This window comes from Coregonus clupeaformis, unplaced genomic scaffold (genome assembly GCF_020615455.1).
Source record: "Coregonus clupeaformis isolate EN_2021a unplaced genomic scaffold, ASM2061545v1 scaf1449, whole genome shotgun sequence".
In the NCBI taxonomy this organism is placed as follows: Eukaryota; Metazoa; Chordata; class Actinopteri; order Salmoniformes; family Salmonidae; genus Coregonus; species Coregonus clupeaformis.
The window spans coordinates 33,891-49,892 of NW_025534903.1; the positions used below are offsets into that span (position 1 = coordinate 33,891).

At 40.3% G+C, this 16,002-nt stretch overlaps 1 protein-coding gene and 1 long non-coding RNA gene across 3 annotated transcripts; both read left to right on the forward strand.

Moving 5' to 3' along the window:
• The first annotated feature begins 878 nt into the window (after positions 1-878).
• LOC123487076 lies at positions 879-1,843 on the forward strand. Its single transcript, XR_006659612.1, has 3 exons — positions 879-1,017; positions 1,259-1,392; positions 1,808-1,843. It is a non-coding gene; the product is annotated as an uncharacterized LOC123487076 (long non-coding RNA).
• A 29-nt stretch (positions 1,844-1,872) lies between these two features.
• LOC123487075 lies at positions 1,873-4,429 on the forward strand. Of its 2 annotated transcripts, XM_045218233.1 has the most exons (4): positions 1,873-1,944; positions 2,041-2,134; positions 2,251-2,350; positions 3,106-4,429. In XM_045218233.1, exons 1-4 carry the CDS (start codon positions 1,904-1,906, stop codon positions 4,344-4,346), a joined length of 1,476 nt encoding a protein of 491 aa, XP_045074168.1. In that variant the 5' UTR covers positions 1,873-1,903; the 3' UTR covers positions 4,347-4,429. The 2 variants fall into 2 exon arrangements, with proteins under 2 accessions (XP_045074168.1, XP_045074169.1); XM_045218234.1 differs by lacking the exon at positions 2,041-2,134 and having other exon boundaries at positions 1,879-1,944.
• Positions 4,430-16,002: the final 11,573 nt, after the last annotated feature.

Below are 16,002 nucleotides of genomic sequence, written 5' to 3' on the forward strand. Positions count from 1 at the left end.
TCGACTCAAACTACCGAGGACGCTCAGAGTCCATCCCACCTTTCATGTCTCCTGCCTCAAGCCTGTCTTCCTCAGTCCTCTGTTGCCTCCTCCGCCTCCTCCTCCTCCTCCTCGGATGATCGGAGGTGGTCCTGCCTACACGGTGCGTCGCATCATGGATTCCAGACGGCGGGGCCGGGGTTTCCAGTATCTCGTGGACTGGGAGGGGTATGGCCCTGAGGAGAGGAGTTGGATTCCGCGGCGACAGGTCCTAGATGCGGACCTCATCAGTGACTTCTACCGCCTCCATCCTGGCGCTCCGGGAGTCCGCCCGGTGGCGTTCTCGGAGGGGGTACTGTAACGATCCCGGCTGTCTAGTCGGGTCCTGTCTGGTGACTAGTTTTTCCTGTTCGTAGTCTCCAGTTTCCCGAGGGTTCGGGAACGCTCGGGGGAGCGCTCTTGTTTTCCGCACCTGCATCCCATCAGCAATCTGCACACCTGGTCCTGATCATCACCCTTCTTAGGCTCTGGCCGAACATCCAGTTCCTGCCGGATGCGTTAGCCATGAACAGTAGGTTTTGTCAGAGTATCAGTCCTAGAGCGTCTATCGTTAGTTTTGTTGTTTTGTACCTTGTTGGGTTTTGGTTTACTTACCTCCGTTTTTGTCCCATCTGCAGTCACTCGTCCGGAACCTTCACCCTACCTCTGCCTGATGGTCGGCGGCTGCCGAGCCATCACTGGACCAACAACTGCACCCTCAACAACTCATCCACGCCGCCCGCTCTGTCCCTGGATTATTCTGCACCTTTTTTGAATCAGTAATAAACCCTCACCTTCGTTCAACTCTCCTTGTCCTGGTCTGCTTCTGGGTTCTGTCTGAGGGAACCGTGACAGTTTGTTTAAAACCTATTTTATAGGGTAAGGTAGGTGTACACAGTGAAATTATTATATAAATAATGATTTACTTTTGTTTACACAAGCTTTTATCCCTGTTTTTTCTAGCATTTGCAAAGTTTGGTGTCCCAGCTGTAACAGAAGGTGTGAAAATTGTTGACAGTTCAGGGACTGAATTGGATGATGATGTTTTGAGGATATTATAAAGGATCCCTCAACTGGGGTGCTAACCATCAAATATGACTCAGGTTTGTTTCAGTTAATTAGACTAATTAATGAATACGTTATTTCTTTGTTTTATGAAGTTCATGGTGTCTATTAAATAAGTGTCTTAGATTATGAGGGAACTATATATAATTCTTTTTCTTCTAAAAATCATGGTTAGAATCTGTCTCCATGGTGGCCTCTTCTGAGCAATCCCAACCATCATCCCTTGATACCTTGGACTCTGAGGATACAGTCATTATTTCAGATAGCCCCTCCAGAAAACGCCAGAGGCTGGATACAGAAGCCAAGCAAGTAAGACAATTCTGACATTTTAAATTCTGTTCTTGAATCTGTTCTCAGAGAATTAAAATTACATTAATATACATTGTAAATTACATGGTTTCAAAACATTTTGAAGTCCTGATTAGGGATGTCCCGATCAAGTTTTTTAAGCGCCCTATCCGATTAAAAAAGTATCTGCTGATATTGAGTCCTGATCAGATACTTTTATTTATTTATTGATAATACAGTGCACACTTCGAGTACATTCAAGTTATTGTCGCTGTCTGGAGGGAGTTTCTTACCATTATTGGCTTTTTCATTGGATTTTTGTAGCACTTGCAATCTTTGAGATTGGATCGGGACATCCTCTGACATCATATTAGTTTATTTCCAGTTTATTTGCAGTGGACATAACATGCAGAATTGTTATGCATTTTGTTTTAAGTTGGTGGAATCAGCTCTTACCAACAAAACCGGTGGGAACGTATAATAAATGAATACAACCCGAACCAAGTCCTTGACGGATGAAACAAGACGCAAAATGGTGAACATGCTGGCAGCTGACATGACAGAAATGAATGGGTAATTTGTTAATAGTCCTTGTGTTCTCAATCTGTAAATCTAAATCTGAATCTAAGTGAATATGACTGCACAATCCTTTCTTCTTCAATTTTGCAGTACATCTCCACCCAGACAGGTGAAAGAAATGTATGCCAAAGGAATAGTGACCTTATTCCCGTACCTCAGTGACCCATTCTCTAAGAATGGCTATGTGAGTTGCACACAGTAATAGTTGTAATGTTAAATATTATTGGAAGTTTTTGAATCCTACCAGACCATGTTGTTTTCAATGAAGTATCCATTTTTGTTATCCTTTCATCCTTCAAGGAGCATTATTATGATGGCGAGAGTGGAACTGGGTACTTGGCCTGGAGGATTAAAACTATTCAGAGAGGCACCGCCAAAGACAGGCGATCATCATTCGGAGGTAATACTGGAAAATGTATGGAACAAAACAGTTGCTAGATCAATAATTGCATTTGTTGCACTATTTCTCAGACATATAGTATAATGTGTAACTACATCCTTCAATTCTGCTAGCTCCCTCCCTCTTAGCAAATTTAAAGAAAATATGCATCAGAGACCTACAAAGGACTGTGACATAAGGGGGGTTGCCTCGACACTGACTGGTCGAGGCAACCCCTGGCAAACTGGCCTTGCAAACTTTAGGGTGATTTAAACCAGTAGATGGCATTTTCATACATTTTCAACCCACAAACTGCAGATTTCATAAATTGTGAAGAAATAATGTCAATATTAACACCAGCATTGATGCAGGGCTCCACACTAACTTTTTGTCTTGGTTGCACTTGTGCGTCTAACTTTTATTTAGGTGCACCAGCACAAAATGTAGGTGCACCCAAATTTTTTCCTTGCGTCGCCATTAACGCCACAATTTCAAGGTCACCTTTTATCACGCTCCATATACATTCATATATATCATGTAACCACCCCCCCCCCTTTGCTGTCCTCTGCCCCTCAGATGGCCAACACCTGTAATTTGGCCTTCTTCCCATTTGGCCTTGGCTAAACCAGCTTGCCACACTCCCTAGCATCAAACATATCATTCATATCATTTAGTTTACAGCTCAAAAGTATATTTTACAGTGGAGTACTTCCTTTAAAAAGTTAGCCAGGCTACTAAAACTTTTGACATGATTGAAATTTTCCCGTGTTGTGTAGAATCAGCCAAAGGATCAACTGGTGAAGACATGTCTGGAGGACCGACTGTCAGACGAGAATCCCAGTTTGTTCCAGAGACTGCCCTGACTGATGATGAGTGCAACAAAGCAATCTCACTGATGAAACATTCTGCTGATGCAGACACAATCAAGAAGAAAATGGAACTGACGTTTGTGTATCGCCGCAAAATGATCCTCGACCCCCAGCAGTCAAGCAACATACTGTCTGAGTTTCCACGTTTTAAAGACGTCAAAAGCTTGGTAATTATGTTATTCCTAAATGCTGAACAACTGGCTGGTAGAATACATGCTTTTGACTATGGATACAATCAGCAGCGAAACCGTCCACCTAGAGTAAAGTTGTTTGATGGAAGTAATGATTTGGGGTTGAATGCTATACAGTCTTGGTGCTTATTACGTAATATGCCTTTGCTATTTGGTGATTTAATACAGTCAGATGACCAGCACTGGCATCTTCTACTTTTGCTTCTACACATTGTTAACATTGTATTTTCCCCAGTCCTTACAGAAGGCATGACCATTTACCTCAAACATTTAATCATTGATCATCATCAGCTCTTCAAGCAGTTGTTTCCTGCAATCAATCTCTTACCAAAGCATCACTTCATGATTCATTACCCTCGTAATATAAAAAACATCGGCCCAGTTCTGCACATGTGGTGCATGCGTTATGAAGCTAAACATAATTTTTTTAAGAAGCAATTAAAAAGCTTTAAAAATGTAACAAAAACATTAGCCAAAAAGCACCAAAGTTGTATGGCAATGTATCGAGAGTCCTTTAGCAAGGAAAGATTAACTTTAGGTTCGGGGAAGATGGTAACACTTAGTGAGCTCAAAGAAGGTCCCGAGATTGCTTTAAAATGTGGGTCTGTATTGTCTACCAGTGTGTTTTCTGCCAAGTGGATCAAACATCATGGTACAGAGTACCGCCGTGACTTCATTATCTGTACTGAGGTAGCATTTGAGATGCCTGTATTTTGTAAAATCAAAATTATTGCTGTGAAAGATGACTGTGTATTGCTCTGTGGAAAACTGATGGAAACAGTGTGTTTTGATTACCATTACTATGCCTTTAAGGTCAGGATGCATCCAGACAGGGTTCAAAAGGTGATCAACATTACTGAACTGTGTTACTTTAAACCTTTTGATGTTCAAATGAAGTATGGAACGACAGATTCCTCCTTGTATGTTGTTCCCTATTGCCATTTTATGGAAACCTAAGGTCAATGTTTTAAAAAGGGATTTGTATTCTTAATATATTTTAGCCTGACATAGTTGAGCTGTTAATAAAAATTTGAAATGCATTATTTTGTGGTAAGTTGTGATTTTTACTCACTTAATGGAGTATTTGGTGTAATTTGACACAAAAAAAGTGTAAAATGAATACTGCTGAGATTTATTTCCGTGACACTATACGGTGTTAGAATTTGACTCTATTTGAGCTTGTTTTTCACTGCAAGATAGTCAATTATCAACACAATAGTGTGTAACATCAACACTTATCAGAGTTATTTTAACCTTGAGTGTCAACTCCATGCAGTGTTAAACTGGACTGGAATCAAACTCAATCAGAGTTGATTTGTTATTTTAGAAGAGTAAATGATTAACTCTTCCAAGGGTAATATTTACACTCTCCAGTGTTATTTAACCTTTAGTGTAAAATTAAAATAACACTATTCAGTGTAAGCGAGTGTTAAATTTTTACTCTATTTAGAGTTAATTTAACTCTAAAATGTTAACACTATGAAAAGAGTCAAATTAACACTATTTCAGGGTGGGACCATATACACTCAGAAATAGTGTTAAATTTAACTCTTTAAGTGTTACTTTAACACTTCAAAATTTACTGTGTATAGCTCTCTACCAATGCCCCGTTCTAGGGATCAGTCTTTAGTATTTGTTTAAACTATTAATACAACTAAAGTGGATTTTATAGTGTTAAGTTGCGTCAATTCAAATCTGGTATAAGAACAAAAAGAGGTCAATACATGTCTTCTAAAATAGACTAGTATTTTAATTAATGCAAACACTTGAATGGTAAATATGATGTTCGTATATACGGGCCCACTGAAAAACCACGCAGGGCAGTCAGAGAACTGAGCCACTGTTATAAGTTCTTCTTTAAATACTCTGACAGAGATAGTTCCTGCTCCAAGCAGGCCTATCAGAGTAGAGACTGAGCGTGGTTTAGACTTACTCAGCCTATCGTTGGCGCACAGGCTGGTCCCAGCCCCTTGGCGCTTCACTGTTGTCAGGCATTAGTTGTTATCTCCACAACTTGTCTCGAGTCAGCAACCTCAGACATAGTCTGTTCCTCTCCACTGTAGCAGAACACATGTCCTTGAGCGGTTTAACAAAGAGGCAGTGTGTGTGTATGTGAGTCACAAGTCTTATCTCATCCTACCCCCTAACGGTTCCCCCCATTAATCACAGCTTGTTATATTAAACAATCTATATCAGTACAGTACAAACCTATGTTTAATCATTAATGTATTCTTTCTAAGCTAGGCATCACATCTAGTATTAAGAAAATAGACCCCCACAATCCCCCTTTTCACACCCGCTGGGTGTGAACCCCAAAATAAGAAATTTCAGGGAAATTTAGGATTCCCCCTTTTGACACCCACTAGGGTGTCACTCACTAAAATACAGTCACACTTTTATTAATAGGCAATGTTGAATAAAAATAAAAACCCTCAGTCCTTCCATCTACAACTAACTTGTACTAGGTTGGCTACCAGCCACCCAGGAACTTCAAACCTTCACATAAGGAAAGACAAACATTCACAATAGTTAAAATGGATTTATAAAACATAAAAACACAAACAGGGATAGTTTATCTAAACCAACTAGGGCTTTAGAGATACTCCCATCAGGACTGGTATTGTTAGGGATAAACGTACAACAATGGCTTACCATTCTATAGACACCACCCCTTTCTGCCTGATCTAGAGCCAACCTCTTTTTACTAAGTCATAAGAGTGAGATGGCAGATAATTGTTCAAAGATCCCTTCCGTTGCATCCCTAGTCCTGCCAATAAATCGTTGTTGGTCGTAATAGATATAATTAATCCAATCCACAATTTTGCCTGTCACCCACCAAAAGAACGTGGTAGTAAACCCTTCCCCTAATTGTTTCATAGCTCGGTATCCATCCGATACCCCCCTTGGTATCCCAATCGCATCCATCTAAATAGGGCTATTCTCCTTCTTGTTAAAACTCCTACATCTGTTTAATCCTTGGTTCCTGGTGACTAATTCTAACTAGCTGAACCAGTAGAACCAGGGCGCACGTATCTAGCCACCCTTTTGGAATTCTCTGCCTTACACTGCCTTTACTGGCACACGCCCACCACACATCGGTTACAGGGGCTGTAAGGTTTAGAATTCTCTCCTGTGCTTCCGAACTTAAATCTCCAATTGATAATTGGTGATGTCTTTGTTTCTCTTTACCCCCCATCTGGATGTTCAGTCCCCCTCGGTCTCATATCCCCATCCCCAAGTGTATTTAAACACCTGAGTCTAGGAACAATCCGCTGTGGGGGCCGAACACGAATATAAAGGGATTTTATAATCCCAAGCTGCTTATTGACATGTACCCCACCCGTTGGCTACGTCCCTAACCCTTATTTTGAATCTGACAGTCTGCCCTTCTCTGACTCCCATTTTGTAGGCCACTCGTCCTTGACGGTCAGTATGTCGGGTCGCTTCTCTTCTCTTTTACTTCTTAACAATGGTAAGGGCATAGCGTAATTGGTGGTGGATCTTGACATATCAAGACCATTGCCGAGACTATGATGCAACCCAAGTTATCCATATTCCCAAAAACCGCCAAACCTCTCCTGTCCTCAGTCTTTCTGCTTGGTACTACCCCATACTCACACCCTGAGAACACACTACAGTGATGATAGGTCGGGGTAGGAGATCTTCATTAACAGAGGTGATCCCCAGACCCTATTGGTCCAGTTCTTCTCTCTAACTCTGCATGTGTTCAGTGGTGCTTGCATGTGTTCTTACCTTTTTGCAGTGGGTAACGTGGACCCAGGTTGCTCTTTCTGCTATTCTAATGGCAAAGGCAGTGACCAATATAACCTGATAGGGCCCTTCCCAACAGGCCTGCTTCCAGTTTTTCTTCTTTAGGGACTGGATGCTCACCAGTCACCTGGTTAGATAGAGTGCGTCACCTTCTCCTTTAGTTCACCTGTGGGGCACAAAACCTCTGACATACGGGTGTGGTTAATAAACTATCTTCACACGTGTTGAGCTCTCAATTTCTATTTCTGACTGCATTCTCTTTCTAGACTGTATCTAAAAAATAGTTTTTGTTTTTTTAAAAGTATTTTGTCATCTCCTTCGTATATATTTATTATTTAATCCTACCGTCTCCTACCATCCCCCTTTTGACACATGTTTTGCCCATGTGTCAATATTACCACCTACCTAAACAATCACTTAGGTAATATTGGTAATTTATCATCCAATTGCCATCCCTTCTTTTTAAATACTGCCTAACTTCACTACTGCTCCCCCTAGCCCTGGGCAACATTCCAATGAGATAAACTAATATATTTCTCCTGGTTATACATTTTGTTAACCTTCAATTACCATCAGTAATCTAAAGATGGTAGTACACACAAAACATGATACAGATATCCCCAGTCCTAACCCATCAATAATTGTTTGTATCAATCTAATTCCTCATAACTAATCCATAAAACCACTCAAAATTCCTCGAGTATACAATGATTATTTAATTGATTACCCTAAATCTGCTACATGTGATCTCATCTCAAATGATCCATTATCAATTATTTGATCAACCCCTTAGGAAAATCTGTCTCCCCTTCTATTGTTCCTGTCCCCCCTGTAAATGTCATATTTCATTTTTTTTGCCAATACAATCACGGTTACATCAAATGTTCCCTCCTTTGGCCATTTAGTTACTATCTTTCTGGTCCTTTTTCTCATTTGTTAGAGATATTACCAATATCTTCACTATTTTCTGGGAACCTCCTCTTCATGATTGCTACTGGTGATCCTGCCATCTCTACTTCTGGTGTGGTCTAATGTCTATATTAGGGTGTAAGGTAAATTATTCCTGTTGTCTTTTTCAGCTAAACGTTTTATATCCCTCAGTTAATGGTATTTTCTCCTAATATATCTTCATACTCTTCTTCTTTCCCTAAATGAGATTTAATCCCTTGCCTTTCCTCTACTATCCTTCTATCATTACTGGATCAATGATAATAACTGTAATAACTATTAATAATAATTGTAATAACTATTTCACATTAAATTGTGCCTTTTTCTGATAATGTTATAATTGTAGCCTATTGCATTACTTTAGTTTAAAATATAAGTTTGTTTATTTAACAAATCTAGAACCCACTATAGGTTGGTGCTATTCCCTCAGCATAATAGCTAAAGCTACTTGCATCCCCTGGTCCCTGTAACGAAAATAAATTATCGTTCTAGAATTCACCAACTATTTGCATACACCACTGGTGTTAAGCAACCTATCGAATAAAGTAATAACAATTAGAATTTATTAAAGCACTGCCTTCCATTCAAGTATTTAGACCTCTACTTGAAATCTTACAGCTCAATCTAACTCACCGGACTGTCGCTATTTTTTTTCCCGCTAACCAGAGCCATAAATTATTCTCCTTTGTCCTCAACTCAATTTTCACAGCTCTATCGCCATTTCAGTTCGCTATTCAATTTCTTTAACTGTTCTCTCTGATTAGGCCCTAATTAATAAAACAAATACTTGCTATCGTTGATAAGCATACATTTAATGATATTCCTATCATTTGAACTATCTCTCACCCCTCCCCTTGCTCCTTCCTACTGTTACGTGAATTATTTAACAAACTATTTTAGTGTCTCTGTGCGTCTCCCAAAAAGTTGTAAGTCTTTTGGGATTTAAGTAACGGCCAGAGTCCCGGTCTGCATAGTCAGAGATATTTATTCATTGAGAATTCTGCCATCACAATTTCAGAGTCCATCTTTTATACTCATACGTCATACAAAAAAATCCCTCCCCTCTGTAGGCGGGCTGTAGTTTTCCACTCTAAAACTGCTCTACTGACCATCAGTTCACACACACACACACATATACACACATGCATACACACATACACACACACACACACACACACACACACACATACACACACACACACACACACACATACCCTACTCCCTGCATTACTCAGTTATTGCCGTTCTCACAATATTCTGCACCATGTTTTCATAACAGTTTCTCCCCTCCCTAAATTGGGAGGCCTCTTTATCTTAGTTTCTCAGTTGTCTTTGTTGTCTGGCCTAACTCTTACTCACATTGCTAAATAGTGGCTCAATGCCATAGCCTTTACTGGTCCTACACTCACACATTTCTAACACATTATACACAGTTTCAGGGTGTAATAATTAGTCATTAATAATTCATCTATCACCTACACAACGGGGGAGGCGCGTGGACCTTGTAACATATTTTCATAGACCTTTCTAGAATACTTCTACTTAAGCTATCTAATTCAACCTTTCACATTTCTCAATCCACGTAGTAATCTAGGTCTATAGCCCCAATGCGAAACCTTTACCCACTGTCCCTACCTGTGTTCGAACCAGGGACCCTCTACATACATTGCCAGTCACCCCACACATTCCGCGATCCTTTCAAAGTAAATACTTCCAGTTCATAGAGCAAGTGACATCACCAAATGAAAACCGCACTAGCGCTCACCTCATTCTAAGGTTGCTGGGGCCTCTTTCATTCCCGTAGATTAGGTAAGGCTATCAGTGGGTACTGGCCCCCTCCTACTCTCTCATCTCCTAACTCATAATGACTCCCTCCTGAGCTCAGGTCCTAAACATTTGATTCAACTTATAAATCCAGGTATTTCATTTCAATTTCCCAGATCAATATTGTGTGGCGTTAAATATAAAATATTTATATATTAGGGAATCTTAATCACATCAAGCCAATATCATGTTGTGTTGAACATCCAATGTTAAGTTGAATAATATATCAAATTTCAACTTAATTTCTTCTTTAAAACCAGTATAATGTTATTTCAAACACCAACGTTACAGTTTAATTATATCAGTTCAATACATTTCAATTTAGTTATATTGACTATTCATTATCTTTACCTCTATTTTCAATCTCAACCTCACCTACTATCCTCCTCCCTATCTAAAAAATACTCAGCTGAACCTAGCCGTACCCTCGTAGTTACGGACCTTGCCGGTGTAATTCTTCGAACCTAGCCGTACCCTCGTAGTTACCGACCTTGCCGATAGCAATTACTAATTCAATTATTCCCTGTATCTTCGAACCTAGCTGTACCCTCGTAGTTACGGACCTTGCCAGTGGAAAAATACTCTATGGTACCATGGTTTAACATCACATTCACCAAAGGTTTGCATGTCACAATATGGGGCTTATCTACTCATAATAATTCGTATAATAATTCATAATTTAGTTCACTTACATCAAACAGGTGTTTCACAAAATTAATTTGGATAAAGCTAATGTGCAGAACTTTAGTTATATAACAATAGGTGTCTGCTTACCTGTTTTTAGTTGTCCGGACTCTTTGTGAAACACACCGTCCAATGACAGAGATGTCCAATGGGCCGGACAATACCCAGCGAAGTCCCTTCTACCAGATCACGTCGGCGGTCACCAATTGTTAAGTTGCGTCAATTCAAATCTGGTATAGGAACAAAAAGAGGTCAATACACGTCTTCTAAAATAGACTAGTATTTTAATTAATGCAAACACTTGAATGGTAAATATGATGTTCGTATATACGGGCCCACTGAAAAACCACGCAGGGCAGTCAGAGAACTGAGCCATTGTTATAAGTTCTTCTTTAAATACTCTGACAGAGATAGTTCCTGCTCCAAGCAGGCCTATCAGAGTAGAGACTGAGCGTGGTTTAGACTTACTCAGCCTATCGTTGGCGCACAGGCTGGTCCCAGTCCCTTGGCGCTTCACTGTTGCCAGGCATTAGTTGTTATCTCCACAACTTGTCTCGAGTCAGCAACCTCAGACATAGTCTGTTCCTCTCCACTGTAGCAGAACACATGTCCTTGAGTGGTTTAACAAAGAGGCAGTGTGTGTGTATGTGAGTCACAAGTCTTATCTCATCCTACCCCCTAACGGTTCCCCACATTAATCACAGCTTGTTATATTAAACAATCTATATCAGTACAGTACAAACCTATTATGTTTAATCATTCATGTATTCTTTCTAAGCTAGGCATCACATCTAGTTATAAGAAAATAGATCCCCACAATAGTATGGTTATAGTATGAGGTATGATAATTATTATTATTAGCAGGGCTTGACATGAACTTTTTTAGCCACTTGTCCTTCAGGCAAGTAGGACTGATGTTTTACTGAGTTACAGTTCATATAAGGAAATCAGTCAATTTAAATAAATTCCTTAGGCCCTAATCTATGGATTTCACATGACTGGGCAGGGGTGCAACCACTGGGGAGCCAGGCCTAGCCAATCAGAATGAGTTACAAGTGGTTTGCGATTGTGAGGCCGGTTGGAAGTATTGCCAAATTCGAAAAAAATGAAGTTGAAGGCGGCTAATGGTAGAGAAATTAACATTAAATTCTCTGGCAACAGCTCTGGTGGACATTCCTGCAGTCAGCATGCCAATAGCACGCTCCCTCAAAACTTGAGACATCTGTGGTATTGTGTTGTGGCCTTTTATTGTCCCCAGCACAAGGTGCACCTGTGTAATGATCATGCTGTTTAATCAGCTTCTTGATATGCCACACCTGTCAAGTGGATGGATTATCTTGGCAAAGGAGAAATGTTCACTAATAAGGATGTGAACAAAGTTATGCACATAATTTGAGAGAAATAAGCTTTTTGTGCAAATGAAAATATTCTGGGATCTTTTATTTCAGTTCATGAAACATGGGACCAACATTTTTCATGTTGCGTTTATATTTTTGTTCAGTATAATTTTCTGCGCTTGCCCATAGACTTGTTCCACGGAGGGCCGAGTGTCTGTGTCACGCCCTGACCTTAGAGATCACCTGTATTCTCTGTTTGGTTAGATCAGGGTGTGATTTGGATATAATCTAGTTTATCTATTTCTATATTTGGCCGGGTGTGGTTCCCAATCAGAGGCAGCTGTCGATCGTTGTCTCTGATTGGGGATCATACTTAGGCAGCCATTTTGCCTACCTATGTTGTGGGATCTTGTTTCTGTTTGGCTTGTTGGATGTTTAGCCTCTTGAACTTCACGTTCTGTTGGAGTTTGTTATTTTGTTTTGAGTTTATAATAATAAACGACCATGTACGAATACCACGCTGCACCTTGGTCCGATCCTTTACTCAACGAACGTGACAGTCTGTGGGTTTTCGCTCCTTGTACACTGTAAAACCAGATAAGTTCTGGCTGCTCAAACACTTTGAGGAAACCGATTACCTCAAAAAAATTTTGTTAAATTAAGAAACTTAAATAGCTAAAGTGAGCAGTACTACCTTCATATGAATAATACAAATGCAGTATTTTTTTGTAAGGTATGCTTAAATTTAACGCCCCCACTAAGCCACCCTCCAATAATTTCCCAGTGCGCCATGGCTCTTCGATTGAATGGTAGAGTTACCACCCATGACTGTATTTGTTAGTGATAGAGATATGGTTGTTGAATTTGTTCATTTTTAGTCCTGTGACCTTCACCAAGTGAGTTCCTAGACAAATATTATCATTATATTTAAACCATTACATACACTACATTGCCAAAAGTAGGTGGACACCTGCTCATCAAACATCTCATTCCAAAATCATGGGCATTAATATGCAGTTGGTCCCCACTTTGCTGCTATAACAGCCTCCACTCTTCTGGGAAGGCTTTCCACTAGATGTTGGAACATTGCTGCGAGGACTTGCTTCCATTCAGCCACAAGCGCATTAGTGAGGTCAGGCACGGATGTTGGGCGATTAGGCCAGGCTCGCAGTCGGCGTTCTGATTTTTTTCCCAAATGTGTTCGATGGGGTTGAGGTCAGGGCTCTGTGCAGGCCAGTCAAGTTCTTCCACACTGATCTCAACAAACCATTTCTGTATGGACCTCGCTTTGTGCACGGGGGCATTGTCATGTTGAAACAGGAAAAGGGCTTCCCCAAACTTTTACCACAAAGTTTGAAGCACAGAATCTCCTAGAATTTCATTGTATGCTGTAGCGTTAAGATTTTTCTTCACTGGAGCTAAGGGGCCTAGCCCGAACCATGAAAAACAGCCCCAGACCATTATTCCTCCTCCACCAAACTTCACAGTTGGCACTATGAATTGGGCAGGTAGCGTTCTCCTGGCATTTGCCAAACCCAGATTAGTCCGTCGGGCTGCCAGATGGTGAAGCGTGATTCATCACTCTAGAGAACGCGTTTCTACTGCTCCAGAGTCCAATGGAGGCGAGCTTTACACCACTCCAGCCGACGCTTGGCAATGCGCATTGTGATTTAGGCTTGTGTTGCTGCTGCTTGGCCATGGAAACCCATTTCATGAAGTTCCAGACGAACAGTTATTGTGCTGACGTTGCTTCCAGAGGCAGTTAGGAACTCGATAGTGAGTGTTGCAACCGAGGACAGACGATTTTTGTGTGCTGCGCGCTTCAGCACTTGGCGGTCCCGTTCTGTGAGCTTGTGTGGCCTACCACTTCGCGGCTGAGCCGCTGTTGCACTTAGACGTTTCCACTTCACAATAACAGCACTTACAGTTGACCGGGGCAGCTCTGGCAGGGCAGAAATTTGACAAACTGACTTGTTGGAAAGGTGGCATCCTATGACGGTGCCACGTTGAAAGTCACTAAGCTCTTCAGTAAGGCCATTCTTCTGCCAATGTTTGTCTATGGAGATTGCATGGCTGTGTGCAAGATTTTGTAGACCTGTCAGCAATGGATGTGGCTGAAATAGCCGAATCCACTAATTTGAAGGGGTGTCCACATACTTTTGTATATATAGTGTATGTTGGCAACCGTTTTCTAAAAGCAATAAGGCCCTCGAACCCATGAATTATCAAGAATAACAACCTCCTAAGGGCTGTTTCCCTGGCCTTTGGCTTCACCATCGGGCCTAACAACAGTCCTTATACACGATAATTCCCAGGTTCTCAAGCCTTATTGCTTAATTAATGGACTAAGCTATTTCTGACTTCATTAGGTTCGGAGAGCACTAAATGCCCCACCCAGCCAAAATGACACCCCGACTATTCCCTTTGTTCAGTTTCCGTAGTGTAGTGGTTGTCATGTTCGCCTAACACGCGAAAAGTCCCCGGTTCGAGACCGGGCAGAAACACATTTTAAAAAATGAGACAGTAGGCCAATGACTGAAATTACAGTAAAAATCTAGTATTCTCTTAGGGCCCGATCCCGATTTAGGAATTTATGCCTTTCCTATGCACTTCTCAGTATTTGGTATTCAGACTGACCTTTTTCAGTCACGTAACGCACTGCAGGTGTGGCTCGCTTGGGCGCTCTGAATAAATTCCATTAAACCGCTGAAAACTCTCCCACTTGCTGGTCATCAGATTTTCTCTTGGCGTTTTCCTTCAATGGGTTTTTCAGTACATTTATCTTAAGCCATTCCTTTAAATAGGGTGTACCTTTAATTTGAATTTTGTTGACATACTCAATAGAAGACATTCAGAGAACGGGGTCAGATAATAGGGATCAATGAAGGAAAGCCATCTATGCATATTCATCTCCGTTTAGCACCAACTGGTAGATTTCAAAATACTTTGACCTTGTAGATTATTTAGGCATATTCACATTTTAGGGTTAGGAAAGTAAGTATGAATAATGAAAAATGGTTTGGAGAGCCTTTACGCACAACATATATTGATGAATAAAAAATACAGTGGTTTGATTCGTCCTGAAAGTTGTCATATTCAAGTTCAAACCATAATAAATGTATGTGGGAATTACTGACGTAGCTCCCGATAGTGGCTAAAATGTAACATGATAGAAATGGTAAAATAAAACTGTGAAAAGCCGGGCATATAATCAAAACATTTTAAAGCGCATACATCAACTCGGCAGGTTCAGCCCCTACAGAAGCCTATAGATTGGGTCTCCAAATTTCATCTATGCAAATTATGATGGCACACAATTAAAATTCCTTTCTAACCAGCTAATCAAATCATATCAAATGGTATTTGTCACATACACATGTTTAGCAGATGTTATTGCGGGTGTAGCGAAATGCTTGTGTTTCTAGCTCTAACAGTGCAGTGATATCTAACAATTCACAACAATATAAAAGTAAAAGAATGGAATTAAGAAATATATAAATAAATCAAATCCAATCAAAATCAGTATGAAAAAAAAATGTATGCACTCACTAAGTGTATGTTGCTCTGGATAAGAGTGTCTGCTAAATGACTAAAATGTAAATGTAAAAATGTAAATATTAGGACGAGCATTGTCGGAGTGGCATAGACTAAAATACAGTAGAATAGAATACAGTATATACATATGAGATGAGTAAAGCAAAAATATGTAAACATTATTAAAGTGACTAGTGTTCATTATTAAAGTGGCCAGTGATTTCAAATCTATGTGTATAGGGCAGCAGCCTCTAAGATGCAGGGTTACGTAACCGGGTGGGAGCCACCTGCACAGCTATTTATATCCAATTTAACTGTGGAAAAGGGGCCGCAATACATGTCATGTTGATATGAATTTCAGTTTGCTTCCATATGGCTGGTTTCACATTCGTCACCAGGGATCAAAAGGAAAAACTATCTAAAACAATTGCTATGTGTATTTGCAATCCCCTTCTCCAAACGGATAACTCATTTATCTAGCTCTTATCAATAGCTCTTATCAATTTATAAATTAC

Excerpts from the sequence above, each read along its gene's own strand:
- LOC123487075 (XM_045218233.1), top strand. The coding sequence starts at position 1,904 with ATGGTGAACATGCTGGCAGCTGACATGACAGAAATGAATGG. Across the intron at positions 1,945-2,040 it reads GACATGACAGAAATGAATGG|TACATCTCCACCCAGACAGG; the intron begins GTAATTTGTTAA and ends TCAATTTTGCAG. Across the intron at positions 2,135-2,250 it reads CATTCTCTAAGAATGGCTAT|GAGCATTATTATGATGGCGA; the intron begins GTGAGTTGCACA and ends TCATCCTTCAAG.